General features: G+C 43.7%; 1 protein-coding gene across 1 annotated transcript; it reads left to right on the top strand.

The window, feature by feature from the left end:
• Positions 1-897: 897 nt before the first annotated feature.
• LOC129716752 (uncharacterized protein K02A2.6-like) lies at positions 898-4,886 on the top strand. The gene is made up of 2 exons (XM_055666593.1): positions 898-1,391; positions 1,460-4,886. The coding sequence occupies exons 1-2, from the start codon at positions 898-900 to the stop codon at positions 4,884-4,886; spliced, it is 3,921 nt and encodes a 1,306-aa protein (XP_055522568.1).
• The last annotated feature ends 10,399 nt before the right edge of the window (positions 4,887-15,285 follow it).

Genomic DNA, 15,285 nt, shown 5'->3' with positions numbered 1-15,285 from the left:
AGTAATTTAACATACAAACATTTCCCGTTTTGGCTCAATCTCACCCCCGTGGCTTAATCTCACCCCGGCAGACGGTATTTATCTTTACACGTTTTTCATGTTCTATTGCTAAACAATGGATTGAGAATGCTCCGCAGTTGCTTCATCAAAGTGATTTTCAACTGGTGGTTCACAAACCCTTTATATGGTCTACAAAATAATGATGAACGTATATAAAATTAAACATAAACATAACATTTGACACCTTCACGGTTTTTGTGATGCACTTTATTATTCCCCAGGACTTCCACCCTCACCATCAGTTATATGAGTCGAATAAAAAACTTAGTCAACGTTGCGCTTTGAGAAGAAATCTGGCACCTCTGATATGTGAAACCTGGTTGCCAAACCAACGGTTTTTTCATCGCTTATCTCGCTCTCTCTGAGAATCTCTACACATTACCAGAAACGGTACACGATACCTGACAATTACTCAAATTAGCATCTAGAAAAAGTTCTGCACGCTGAAAAATAAATAAGATTTTCAAAAGATCGAAAAAATCGGATCGAAAAAAAGCGATCTTTTCGATTTTTCCATGGCTGAAGAATCGATCAAAAAAATCAAGAATCGGGGTTGAAATGATCGATTTTCCGCAGATCGATTCAAGATCGACCAATCCTAAATGAGACACGTTTTAGTCTTTAGCGAATAAAGTTTTATTTTAATTTGTACCGTGGAAAAATTCAATTACTCGTAGATATCACCTCGTCACACGGATACAAAAGTGGCGACGATTCTCAGGAGTGATCTCGTTAAATTCGCGAGAATTTTATTTGTTTTCGCGTGATAAACGCGATCTGAAAAAAAACATAACCACGCCGCAGCCCAAGAAAAGGCGAAAACGCTCGTACAGCACCATGACGGATCCAGTTTCAAAGCCAGGAGTTCCACCGGGAATCAATCCACCCGGTCAGCACAATGGGCAGCAGCAGCCCCCGTTCGTACAACAGCAACAGTCCGGAATGCAGCAGCAGACCCAACAGCAACGAACGGATGCTATCATCATGCAAATTTTGCAGCAACTCCAACAACAACAGGTCGTCACAAATCAACTCCTTCAGCAGCAGCAACAGTCCGCACAGCAGCAACACGGGTTCATGCAGCAGCAGGGAACTCTGTTCCGCAATGCCTTATCGGCAATCCAGGTGACCGTACCTCCCAATCCGGAGGTGATTCTGGACTCGTTGGCCGGAAATATCCGGGAGTTTCAGTACGATCCAGAAAACCAAATTACTTTCGCTACATTGTATGCCAGATACGAGGATCTTTTTGCGAAAGACGCTAAAAGGATCGACGATGAAGCAAAAGTGCGATTACTTCTCAGACGGCTGGGGACAAACGAGCACTATAGGTACGTCAGTTACATTCTACCTAGGGCTCCAAAGGATTTCAGCTTCAGTGAGACGGTGTCGAGTTTAGAAAGCGATCTAGAGAACGTTCGAAGCCGTCATCAAAGCAGGAAGAGGAGCGCAAGAAGCCATCATCGCCGTGCTGGAATTGTGGTGCGATGCACTTTTCGAACCACTGCAGTTTCAAAGGTCACAAGTGCGTTGACTGCAAGCAAGTTGGCCACAAGGAGGGTTACTGTGCCAGCGCAAAGCGACCTTCGAAGCCATCAAAACACCAGTCGCGCCGATTCTCCACCAAAAGCGTAACAGCATCGGTTAGCAGCGTCGAGTGTAAGCGTCGATATGTGTGGGTCAAAATCAATGGCACCCCCGTACGACTGCAGCTTGATACAGCGTCGGATATAACCATCGTGTCCGAGCAAGTGTGGAACCGTATCGGCCAACCAGCAGGTGTTCCAGCGACTCAGGCCGCCAAGTCAGCATCGGGTGAGCAGTTGGATCTTGTGTGTGAATTTGTCAGCGACGTCGAAATCAATGGCACGACGCACAGCGGGCGAATTTTCGTGTCATACCATCCTCTGAATCTCCTTGGCATCGATCTTATCGAGAAATTCCAGCTCTGGTCGTTACCGATGGACAATTTTTGCAACTTCGTCGGTGGTGCCAGCATTAGTAAGGCTTATCTGCAGAAGGCGCATCCGAAACTGTTCAGCGATACTTTTGGGCTTTGCTCCAGAACCAAAGTTCAACTTTCGCTGAAAGAGTCGTGTAAGCCCGTTTTCCGTCCTAAAAGACCGGTTTCGTACGCTATGCTGCCGACAGTCGACAAAGAACTCGACCGACTAGAGCGTATGCAGATCATTTCACCAGTAGACTATTCCGAGTGGGCGGCTCCAATAGTGGTGGTGTGTAAGGCGAGTGGTAACGTTCGCATCTGTGGGGATTATTCGACCGGATTGAATGACCGACTCCAGTCACACCAATATCCCCTTCCGCTACCGCAAGACATCATCGCTAAGCTTTCGAATTGCACTGTGTTTAGTCAGATTGACTTATCGGACGCTTTCCTTCAAATGGAAGTGGACGAAAGCTGCCGGCATCTGCTCACCATTAACACCCATCGCGGCCTGTATCAGTACAACAGGTTGCCCCCCGGTGTCAAAGCTGCTCCGGGCGCATTCCAGCAGCTGATGGACACAATGCTGGCAGGTCTTCCGTGTACCACAGGCTACCTGGACGACGTGGTTGTGGGTGGCAAGAATGCCGCCGAACATCAGCGTAACCAACATGCAGTGCTACAGCGGCTCGAGGAATTCGGATTCACAATCCGGCTGGAAAAATGTTCGTTCGGCAAACAGCAAATCCGATATCTGGGTCATCTTTTGGATCGTCATGGACTCAGACCAGATCCAGCCAAGATTCAGGCCATCAAGAATCTACCGCCGCCGAAGGACATCACGGGAGTACGCTCCTTCCTGGGAGCCATTAATTACTACGGGAAATATGTTCCCAACATGCGAGCTCTAAGGTTTCCACTAGATGAGCTCCTGAAAAACACAACGGCGTTCGTATGGACGCATGAATGCCAGCAGGCGTTCAACAAATTCAAGGAAATTCTATCGTCGGATCTTCTTCTAGCACACTATGATCCAAGGCAAGAAATAGTCGTTTCAGCGGACGCCTCCTCCATCGGTATTGGGGCAACAATCAGCCACAAGTACCCAGATGGCCACGTGAAAGTGATTCAGCATGCATCCCGAGCGCTTACACAGGTTGAACAGCGCTACTCCCAAATCGATCGAGAAGGGTTAGCGATAATATATGCAGTAACGAACTTTCACAAGTTTATCTTCGGAAGGCGGTTCCACCTTCAAACCGATCATCAGCCACTGCTGAGGATATTCGGGTCCAAAAAAGGGATTCCGGTCTACACAGCCAATCGACTCCAGCGGTGGGCGCTATCGCTGCTCTCCTACGATTTCTCTATTGAGTATGCTCAGACCGACAAATTCGGTAACGCTGACATATTGTCCCGCCTCATCAACCAGCACACCAAGCCTGATGAAGACGTGATCATCGCATGCACCACTCTGGAGGAAGACTTGAGGTCAGTAGCCATCGATAGTAGTAATCAACTGCCTCTCAGTTTCAGCATGGTTGAGAAAGCGACGGCGTCCGACCCGTCTCTTCGGAAAGTTCATCGTTTCATCCGCGATGGCTGGCCCAAATCAAGGTCAGAAATTAAAGATCGAGAGTTGGCTCGGTACTACGATCGTCAAGAAGCTCTGTCAGTCGTTCAAGGCAACATTATGTTCGGGGACAGACTGGTAATTCCGACTATGTTCCGAAGGCGGTGCCTCATTCAGCTCCATAAGGGCCACCCAGGCATACAACGAATGAAGGCTATCAAGGGCTGTAGTCACTACGCATCCGTAGCGCGGTCCCCACCAAAAGCGGAACCGGAGTCGTGGCATCCAACAACGGCTCCTTGGCAGCGGGTTCACGCCGATTACGCGGGCCCTCTGGATGGAGAATTCTTCTTACTTGTCATCGATGCGCACACCAAGTGGCCGGAGATATTTCCAACTAGCAAGACGACAACGAGCGCTACTATCCGGCTCATGCGCAAACTGTTCGCCAACAAGGGCATGCCAGAACTTCTCGTGACCGACAATGGTTCGCAGTTCAAGAGTGCTCAATTCGATGGTTTCTGCTGCAAAAACGGCATTCGACACACAACAACGGTCCCATACCATCCACAGTCGAACGGTCAGGCAGAGAGATTTGTCGACACGTTCAAGCGGGCCGTGAAAAAAATTCAGGAGGAAGAAGGCTCGATCGACGAAGCATTGGACGTTTTCCTTCTTACCTACCGCACCACACCAAATCGAAACGTCCCTGGCGGTAAGTCACCGGCAGAAGCGATGTATAACAGGCCGCTGCGAACATCGCTAGACCTTCTACGACCACCGTCAAACCTGGAACCATCATCAAACCGTCAGCAGACGTCCAACGCGCGGTCTTTCAGTCCGAAGACTTGCGTGTACGCGAAAATATATGCCAACAACAAATGGTCATGGTTCCCTGGGACCGTAGTAGAGCGAATCGGTTCGGTGATGTATAACATCTGGGTGGACAACCGGAGACTGGTCAGATCTCACATTAACCAGCTCAGACAACGAGCTGAAACAGCTACAAAAGTGCAGAAACAAGGCATACCACTCAACATCTTGCTCGACGAGTGGAACCTGCCCGTACCAGCATCTCAAGTTGCGGAGCTTTCGAAAGCGGAAGAGCTTGAACCCTCAATGTCCACGCTAGTTGCTCCATCACCTTCTACACCAACTATTAGACCTGCAACAGTAACATCCTCTTCGTCATCAGCGTCGACGGCATTCGAGTCTGCCGTTGAAAGTTCACCCACAGCTCAGCTACTTTGGCGATCTTCGCGGACCAGAAGACTGCCGCAAAGGTTTCAGGCGTACCGAAGGTACTAGGAGGGAGATGTTGGGGACCAGGGTTGATATTTGTTGACACTCTTGAGTGAAAGTGAAAAAAGCATCCATAAACTTTTTTTTTTTACAATCCTTTCAGAGTTCTCCCTTCCCGCTTTTTGCATGGAAGTGAACTGTCAAAACACCTCATTATATTTCATGCGATGGGAGTAAGACAACAAAATCAGTTTATCAGTTAACGAAGATTGTCAAGGCATCGGTCAGTGTCAGTGAAAAAGTGTTTCGGTGAGGTTCATTTTGGTTGAGTGGACTGTTTGTTTTTCTTTTTCGCTTTGAAGTGAAGATCATTTGGTTGGATTTGTCGTCAAATTTTATTCCGGAACCGTGAACGATGCGCGCGATCTATTTCATCTGAGTATAACAGCACGTTACAAGGACGAAAATCTAGTGTATCTGAAAGAGTGCTGCTATCATTGGAAGTGAAAATTGAAAATGATAGGCTGTAATTTTCGAAGAATTTTGCTGGGGATAATGACTTTTATCAGCACTGTTGGGGACACCCTAACGAAGATTGCCACCAGGGCTCTCCGTTGGCAGCAACGTCTGTCAACCGGAAGACGTCACTGTGTGCTTGTGTCAGAGTTGTCAGAGCAAGAGTAATGAGACACGTTTTAGTCTTTAGCGAATAAAGTTTCATTTTAATTTGTACCGTGAAAAAATTCAATTACTCGTAGATATCACCTCGTCACACGGATACAAAAGATATGGTGGTAATATCACAGGCTAACAGACATAACATTTTGAACAAATTTCAGATGATACCAATACTTTACGTTAGTAACACTAGCATCATCTGCTGGCTTATCCACGTTGCGTTTTGTATTTCGCCATCAGCGATAGCGTACGTGCATGTGTCAATTTGGGAATCACAAAATATGTATGAGATTGCATGACAGAGCCCCAGACGGTGTTGTCGCGCGATAACTATTACACTAAAGTCGCTTTTTACGCGGGGGATACGTGCCACGTAAAAAAAAACCGCGTAAATTCCGAAATCCGCTTGATTCTGCAATCCAAGTGAAGAGAAACCGAAATCCGCGCAACAAAAATACCTCGTAGATTCCGAAATCCGCATAAAAAACTCGTAAATTCCGGAATCAGCGTAAAAAAAGCCGCGTAAAAAGCGACCTTAGTGTATTCGATTGGAAATTTGAAAAGCTCATTTTTTTGTAGCGATCCACCGATACCAGTGCTATGTCTGCTGTCTGTAGTAATATGGTGAATCAGCAGGCTGGCGAATGGTATGCCTAACAATGCCAACTTTTCACCTCTCCCGTGTGCACGACTATGACTTAGAGCCACGAAAAATCTATCCACTAATTCAACTATTCACCGCGTAATATATCTTGCATAGTGGAAATGAACAATTGAGTTTCTCACATCCTTTTACACTGAAACTACCGCTTTCTTCCTTGGCGCGCGTTATTCCAGCTGTCGAATAATTTTCAACGACAAGTAAGTCCTGACGATACATACTTCGATTTCCATTCAGTAGGTAGGTACGGGTTGTGCATTTAATCACAAGATTTACTGAAGCTGAAGGTACTTGAGAAAGTCGAGCCACATTTTTCTCCGTTTGGCTCCCTTTTACTGAAAACAACTTTTCCCGGAATATCTTTTTACTGAAAAATTCCATAAATCAAGTTTTATCCTCGCGCGAATGCTGACGCTTTTCAGACAACACCTCAGCTCCGGTAAAAGCGACTTGTACGGGTCCTCTTGACTGTACATGGCAAACCCCACCCTCTTAGCTGATGGCCCGGGGCGCGTTGAAAATCTCTTGAAGGATTTACGCTTCCACTCCCATGAAATTAGTGCATGAAAGAGATTCATTATACGGGCTGGGGAGTGGGTTTTCGGTGTATTTACTGTTGGAAATCCCTGTTTGCAGTAACAGGCAACAGCATCAGCCTCGCCCCATCAACATGATCGTTGCAGCAGAGTCGCGCGATAATGGCATACACAACGTAAAAAGCTTCTCTCCCATCATGGAAAGCGTGGAAAATCTTGCTGGAAAATGTGTACCCATATACACCGAAGGGTCATAGAAGGTAACGGTAGCAATGGAAACTGAATTCGTAAGCGCGACGAATGGTTTCATGAAGTCATTTTAATTTTTTTTTTTTTTTTCTGTGGTGTTCCAGGAAACAAACTGGCGGCTGGGAGTCGCTCGGAGGATGAAAAGTTTGCTGTTATTTATGCCATTGAGTGTAATGAAAGGTGCATTACTTTCGCCGACTTATTGTTCTGTGAATATCTTAGCAGAGCTGGTGCAATAATACTTGCTCTAAAACGCCAGCGGTTGTAAGACGTCCGGATAAATTAATGAGAACGTCTTTGGTGGTGCTTCTTAATGGTGATATAATGACTGTACTGTCTGGAGTACCATTTCCTTTAATGGGACGATTTTTTTACAATTCACTTCATTTCGTTTGCCATTCCGCTCTGTCCGGATTTATTTCTTTATTCATTCTAGTGCCTAAGTAATAAATTTTGTAATCCAGGGGAAATTCAGTTGAGGAAGAAAGTACGTGTGGGGTATTTTGGCCGATTTTACGTTTCCAATTGTTAAATGTGTATTAAAATCCATAAAACAAACACTCAACAAGGTTATCGCTAGTCTCTAGTGCCTTCATGGGACTTTATCATACTTGGAAAAAGCAATTTTAAACATCATTAGCCTGAGCGCGGAAATAGTTGTACTTTTGTCAGAGATTTGCATTCCTTTACTTTTATTAGGTTCTACTTGGCGAGAAGAAATTGCCTGGAATTTTTTGAATAGTTTTGTCATTTCTTACTGTTCGTAAACCAAAATCCAACAAACCAGAAAGTATAAGCTTAGCTTTGAGTATCCTATTAGCTTAGTATTAGCTTTTTCTTTGATATTATTTCGTACAATCATTTTTCAACTGATTTACATAATCATATGAGAATTTATGAAACTATCCCTTCGATCAATACCACATATTTTCCCTGAATTATAATCCTAAAATATGAAAGCCCGGCCTTGAAATGTATGCTTTTCTGATATAGCGTCATATGAATATGAATGAAGCTTCAAGCTGCCTCTTGACAGCCCTTTCTTCTAACCGCTCAAGGAGAAAAGAAAGTGTGCTCGGTGTTGTTCAAACACACTACACACTACAACCCCATACAAACAAACACTTCATAAAAAAGGACACCGTCTTCATCCTGCTACTATACATGTACTCTTGATGTTGAGAACTAACGCATGGTATCCTCTACTGGGAAGAGATGTAACATTTATGAGCAACAATTTCCTCGAAATTGTACGCAAAAAAAACTTCGAATGTATATTCTTGTAACTCAACCTGTTCTTACCTATTCTTTTATTAAGTTTTATCCCCTGGGGAGCTGCGATGTAGAAGATTGAATATTGTGGGAATCTATTTTCACCACTGAACGTACTGCTTACTCGAACTCACAGAAGAATTGCTGACAACAATGTTGCAGATTTAAAAAGCAAAGCATTCTTTTGAGAAATTATCGTCACACGTATCGTTATTTTTCATGCTGGGAAATGGATTAACAAAAACTTCAACACAAACATTGTCAATAATTATATTTAGTTCCGAAAAAAATGTGAAAGTTAACCGACGAATGCGCAAGTTATATTCATGGCTGCACATAATTGAAGCTAAGCTCATAAATAAAAAAAATAAATGATAATCTCATTGCCCAGCTCGTGCTTATTGTTATAATCTTAAATAGGTATGTGGTGTGGTATGTGGTAATAACGGTTACAAGGTTCTACACATCCTTTGAAAATCTTCTCTGCGGTTTAACTTAAGGTGAAACGGTGTTGAAACAAAAAATGGCCGACTTCGAGCCACCACTTCGAGATTTCAAGAAACAAGATTCGCTAAGAGTTAATGGGTCACCTATTCATCACAGCAAACATAGCAATAGCGGTCTCACAGGTGAAGCATTAACTATTACCGAGTTATGTGACCTTGAAAATTCGAAGTCGACCAGTTTTTGAACACCGTATTCCCTTAACGTGTTAAAGTTTAGGCCATCGGCTTATTCGCCAATAAGTAGCGTTAGTTTTCAAGGAGCCGTGAACATGTTTCACAGTAAAAATTTTGTTTCAAAAGGCCTTTTCGCTCAAACGCTGCGCCGGTCAATTTTCGCAGCGCTGTCCTTTATTCTGCTTCCGTTGGTCTGGTGTGTGTGACTTACTTCATTTTCTCTAACGGTGCCTGTAAAGTAAACTTTAGTTTCCTTAATGGTGCCTTTGACTCAGCTATCGCAATAGAGGACTGGTTGTCCTCGAGAATGACGATGTTTCATTTATCCAAAATGTTAAGTTCCTTGAAGAGCTTCGACATCCACAGTGATTCGCAAATGCTGCCAGCCAAGGTACTACGTATTCTGGTTCGGTTGACGAGTGGGCAACGGTTCTTTGCTTGCTAGTAATTCACGACGCTCCGAGGGGCTGGAATACCGTGATCACGACACTCTTACGCAATCCGAATGGTAGACTGATTGTCCTTATACACCACTATCGGATCATCCACCTTCTGTCCAAGATCCCGGAGCAAGCATCCATAACGAATTGCAAGTTGTAGTGCATAAAGTCCATAATTCGCCTCGGTCGATGATAATAACACTGTATGCTGCTTCCGTGTTATCCAGCTCACAGTGCAGCCGAGAAACTCAAAGATGCATGTCCAACACAGGTGTCCGTTTGTCATTCCGGAAGACCAGTCCAACACCCAGAGTCTTAACTATTGAGAATAGGTTATGTTTTCATTTAATTTTACCACTACATTTTGGTAGTAGAATTAGATGTAAACATAACCCCGTATTCAATACCATTTTACTAAGACGCTCAATTAGAAATTTATTTCACCTAGAGTCTTCTTGACGTATCTAAAATAGTTCACAGCTGCCGAAAGACCCGGTCTCGTGATTAACGACGCGTGTATGAAGCAGCCAACAAGGCCGCGATATGGCTTTGACGTCCTCTGCTCCTCAAATTCCCGCGCCAGCCTCAACCGATTCTCCAAGGGCGTCGATATCGGCTTGCAATCGATCCGCTCGAAGCCATGCAGCAAGTCGAGTCTCGCTTTGTGTCGGTCACCAGCTTCGCTGCTTCCATGCTTCACACGAAAAACCCATTTGCAGGAAATCGCCGTTCCGCCTTCAGGAAGATGCGTTAACTTTCAGGTCGGAGCAACACCTCACCTCTCAACGAATCCATCTCATCTTCGATCGCCTCTTTCCGGCAATCTCAATGTTCACGCTTACATCGATCAGCATCTGTGTTCGGAATATTGTCGATATAGTTCAAACCCTGCATATTCGAATTAGAAATCCTAATTCCATTCCGGTGGTTTTCGATTTCGCAACAATCGAGCTCCACCAGAAAATTCTGATTCCTCTACTGGCTCTGCTTCTGCTGTTCTAGTGGAATCTTTCAAATTGCTTCCAAATTCGTCATCCAGTTCACCCTTATTCGGTTCAGCGTTTCTATCTTCCAGATCCTCAACCGGTTCTGGGTTTCAATCTTCCAGACTATCGGTACATCCGAGTAGAAGCAAGAATTGGTTCCCAGGATTCTTCCTACCGACCGCCTTCGCTTGCACTTCTACAAATACCACGTCACGAGCGACAACAATTACTATCTTCTTCGGGTTCCATACACACTTAAAGCATAATGTTTTCTCGGTAAAGTAAAATACCGAACTACTGGAAAACATTTTCGTTTACTGTTGTTCTGTAATAAAATTACTGAGAAACCAAATTTGTTTACCGGAATACCGTAAATTTGTTTGCCGAAAAAATCCGTAAAATAGCAAATTTTCGAGTTCAGTAAACTAAAATACCGAATCTCGGAAGCTTGACATCATTTACCGAGATTCAGAAAAATAGAACGGTCAAAAAAATCAGTTTGGTTCGAGTTCCTGTTTAGATGTTAATGGAACAGGTTTCGCGGTTAATTATCATTCCGAAAAATCTGTAATATTAAGATTAACCCAAAATGTTGAGTAAGTATACAATATTATTTCTCAGATCTTGTTTGTGTTTATTGCAAATATAATACTAAAAGAAAACAATTAATTCTTTCTGATGGATGTTGTTTTATTTCCAAGAAGCAACACAACTCTCCTGTTTCTACCAATGCTGTAATAAGTTGAATCATTTGACAAAATAATCAATAAAATTCTACGGATAATCAATCGTTTTCATCATTTCCTGGATTTATCTGAGAAATCGCAAAATGCGTACTTCAGTAAATGTTACCGAAATTTTCGTAATAATTCGACAGTTGAAATTTCCGAGTCCCGGTAAAATATAACCGTAAATCTCGTTAAAGTTTGACAAGTTGTCAATTATTGGTTTTACAGAATCTCGGTATTTTGATGTATTACCGAGATTTTTACCGAGTTCTCAGCTGTTGAAATCTCGGTAATTAATTTTACCGTACTCGGTGATATTATCTAAGTGTGTACGAGATAGCCATTCGAAAAAACCCCACGAAGAAGCGTTACCACGACTTCGGATCCAAATTCTTTCGGGATGGGAGTAAACACACGGCACTTGAACACTCGAAGTTTCGAAATATCAGGCTTACGTGACTCCACAATTCAAACGGACTCATGTCACATCCAGCGCACTATTTGGTTTCTTACTGACCAGATACGCAGCCGTCTGGATCGCTTGACCCCAGAAAGCCTTGCCTATCTCCCAAACGCATTGCTCTTGCCTTCTCAACGAAAGTCCGGGTCATGCGCTCGCTGACGCCATTCTGCTCCAGAGCATATGGCACCGTGAATTTTTGTTGAATCCCCTTCGACCGTTCTGTAGGTCTTTGAAACGTTTACCACAGTATTCACCGCCATTGTTGCCCCTCGAGCGGGAAATCCTCCTCTCGTGTTTGGCCGTCACCAAAGCTTTGTATACCATACTTCAATACCTCATCCTTCGACTCCATCAAGTACACAGCGGGTGAAGCTCACGAAGTATTTCAAAATTCAAACCATACTGTTACAGAGCCGCACTCGTCCGAGTGTACCAAAATTCGTAATATGTTACCTACCCTTTTGACAACTCTGCTTACGTCAGTTTGACTCTTCGTTCGCTACTTTAGGAATCGGCATCAACGATGGACTGGACAACTTAAACGAAACACTTCCTCAAAGCAGAAGATCCCATATCGTCTGCGGAGGCCCGCAGGTCGTCTTCCACTTGATCGAGCCACCACGCTCACTGCGACGGAGTGCCTCGTTCCAGCAGGGTCGTTATCAAGAACCATTTTCACCGGGATGTCACCTGACATCCTGACGACATGAGCCCACCGTAGTCTCCCGATTTTCGCCATTTGAACGATGAGTGGTTTCCCCAGTAGCTAATGCAACTTGTGTTTCATCCGCCTCCGCCATGATCTATCTTCCATTTGCCCTCCACCATAGATGGTACGCAGCACCTCCCGTTCGGAAACCCCAAGGGCGCGTTGGTCATCCATGAGCAGGGTCCAGGTTTCGGGGCCGTAGAGGACTACCGGTCTGATCGGTGTTTTGTAGATAGTCAACTTCGTGCGGCTGTGGATTTTATTTTCGAGCGGAACGTCCTCCGGGGGCCAGAGCTTGCACGATTTAATAAGGCGTCGACGAATTTTTTGCTAGTGTCGTTGTCAGCAGTCACCAGTGAACTCAGGTATACGTACTCGTCTATCACCTCGATTTTATGACCGCAAATATGAATTCGTGGTGGGAGGTTGATACTGTCTTCTCTGGAACTTTTTCCTCTCATGTACTCAGTCTTCGATGCGTTTACGGCCAGTCCAATTCGTCCGGCTTCAGCCTTCAGTCTGATGTACGTCTCCGTCATCTTCTCAAGGGTTCGGGCTGCGATGTTGATGTCATCGACGAAGCCAAAGAGCTGAACAGGCCTCCTAAATCTCGTGCCCCTCGTGTCGATACCAGCCCTACGTATTACACCTTCCAAAGCGATGTTGAATAGCAAGCACAATAATCCATCACCTTGCCGTAAGCCTGTACGAGATTCAAAGGGACTCGGGAGTGTCCCCGAAACTCGAACTACGCACATCACCCGATCCATCGTCGACTTGACCAACCGTGTCAGTTACCCGGGAAACCGTAATCGTGCATAATCTGCCATAGCTGATCTGCCGCGCATAGCAAGTCAGTCCCATTTGCATTTTGTTATTAGATGGGACAGTATGATTGGATGTTTTCCCGAAGTTTTTTCAAAATAAAGTTGTTGAGTTCATCGATTATTACAAGAGCATGCGTAGTTAGCTATCATTTCCGCTTATTAACTCAATTTTGGTGAAAATGCAAATAGTACGGACTTGTTATGCGCAGCAATGATCTTGATCGATTGTGTCGTACGTCGATCTAAAATCGATCTAAATTCTTCATCACTAAGCCTTTAACCATATCGTCACTCACCAAATTCAGCAGTTCAATCTTTCAAATGTGGCCACAGGCCCTGTGCTTTCCTCAGTTTTATGTCCATTTCGTATAGGCAATCCATCCATTTGTCCGTGCAAACGATCTCACCTTCACGCTTTCTGCTGTACTGTTCTTACCAAACACAGCCGGAACAGGTTGTATCGCAGTCTCGGAATGTGAAGAGCATCATTCACCATTTCTGTTGCTTCTTGCCAATGGTCACCGTCATACCAACTGCCCCGGAGTGATTAAACTTTAACATTTGTCCAGACGCTTGAACTCCATCCGTCCAGCTACATGTTCCGTCACGCATCAGCCGTGCTCCCATATGGACTGATCTTCCGAAAGGGTCTCGAGAACTGTCACAAGCTGACCATTGGAACGCCAATTGATAATCACTCACAATTCTGTCTAGATTTTCACCGACGTACCCTTTTTGCTTGATGTATCCAAGCTGTGAGTCTGCTATATTCCGGATCAGGACCGATTTGCACTTCACAAGGTTCACTTTTTTTTAGTCATTTATTACTTCTTTTCTTGCAACGTCTGTCACGAGAACTTGAAATGTCAACATCTCTTCCGTCATCTGTTCGACGCAAGAAAGGAGCTCTTTCAACTGTTTTGTTTGCGATGCTATGTTTTTAGCAGCTGAACAAATAATTAGTTGAACACTTATTATAAGTTCTAAATTCGTTTCTGAATAAATTTTTCATTCGTGATCATGAATCGGAAAAAGCTGCTAAACATAACCGACCAAAAATGGTAAGAAGTGATAAAAAGTCGAAGCAACGAGATGCGATGATTTATACAGTTTGGAGGAAACAAAAGCAACTCTACACGGGTTTACACGTTCACTAGTGTGCGTAGGTGAAAAGTCACCTATCTCTATAAGACTTTTAACCTACGCACACTAGTAAACGTGTAAACTCGTGTAAAGTTGCTTTTGTTTCCTCCAAACTGTAAATCATCGCATCTCGTTGCTTCGACTTTTTATCACTTTTTACCATTTTTTGTCGATTATGTTCAGCAGCTTCTTCCGATTTTTGATCACGAATGAAAAAATTTATTCAGGAACAAGTTCAAAACATATAGGTGCTTATTACGGGAGTCACATCACGGTGAAATATATTTCACTCTCACGCTCACTTCACTTTTTTAGACCTATTCCCGATTCCACCTCAAGTGAGGTGACAAAAATCACCTCCGTGTAGGGAGATTGACAGTGAAGTGAAATTGAGAATAGGACAAATGAAATGAGATTGTTTCCCAGTTTAAAAATCTCTAAGTCCCAGAAAGTCGTTTTTTCCGTTTTTTTAGATAAAACCAGATCTTGACGTGTTCTGCAATTCTAAAACATTCGGCATAAAAAATGTTTTTTTCATCGGGCAAAAAAATGAAAAAATGACCGCTTTAAGGCACGGATCAAACTCTGATTCGCTTCGTTACTGAAGAATAAATCCAATATTTACCATTAGATCACAGATCAATCAACTTTAAGACTTATGGCAGCTTCGTGGAATCATTTCACCGTTCAAATAATGAGTGTTCAACTAAATATTAGTCCAGCTGCTAAAAACATAGCATTGCAAACAGAACAGCTATTTGTAAATATTTTCCTCAACTAGTTGCACTAACACATTCGCACGTAAAAAGGTCTATAAGGCAATCCACGAGACAGTTGCGATCAGCTAATTTCAGTCTGTTTTCAACTTATGACAGCTTACGTATGTTAGATCGGTCGCAACTTGGATGCAATTTGGATCTAGAAGCGTGAAAAACAAATGTTATCCGATCGGTAGCTCTAGTATCACGAGTGCCAATTCTAAATACAACAAAAAAAAATCACTTGATATTATTGTCGACATCGGTTTTGGTCGTGTTTTGGTTTTGCAGCTTGAAAAACAGCAACAATAACAAACGTACAAGCAAAGAAACGT

Source organism: Wyeomyia smithii, chromosome 1 (assembly GCF_029784165.1).
Source record: "Wyeomyia smithii strain HCP4-BCI-WySm-NY-G18 chromosome 1, ASM2978416v1, whole genome shotgun sequence".
Classification (NCBI taxonomy): domain Eukaryota; kingdom Metazoa; phylum Arthropoda; class Insecta; order Diptera; family Culicidae; genus Wyeomyia; species Wyeomyia smithii.
The sequence above is the reverse complement of the archived record's forward strand: the minus strand, read 5'-3'. Positions and strand labels throughout refer to the sequence as shown.

Excerpts from the sequence above, each read along its gene's own strand:
- LOC129716752 (XM_055666593.1), top strand. The coding sequence starts at position 898 with ATGACGGATCCAGTTTCAAAGCCAGGAGTTCCACCGGGAATCAATCCA. Across the intron at positions 1,392-1,459 it reads GGGACAAACGAGCACTATAG|AAAGCGATCTAGAGAACGTT; the intron begins GTACGTCAGTTA and ends TGTCGAGTTTAG.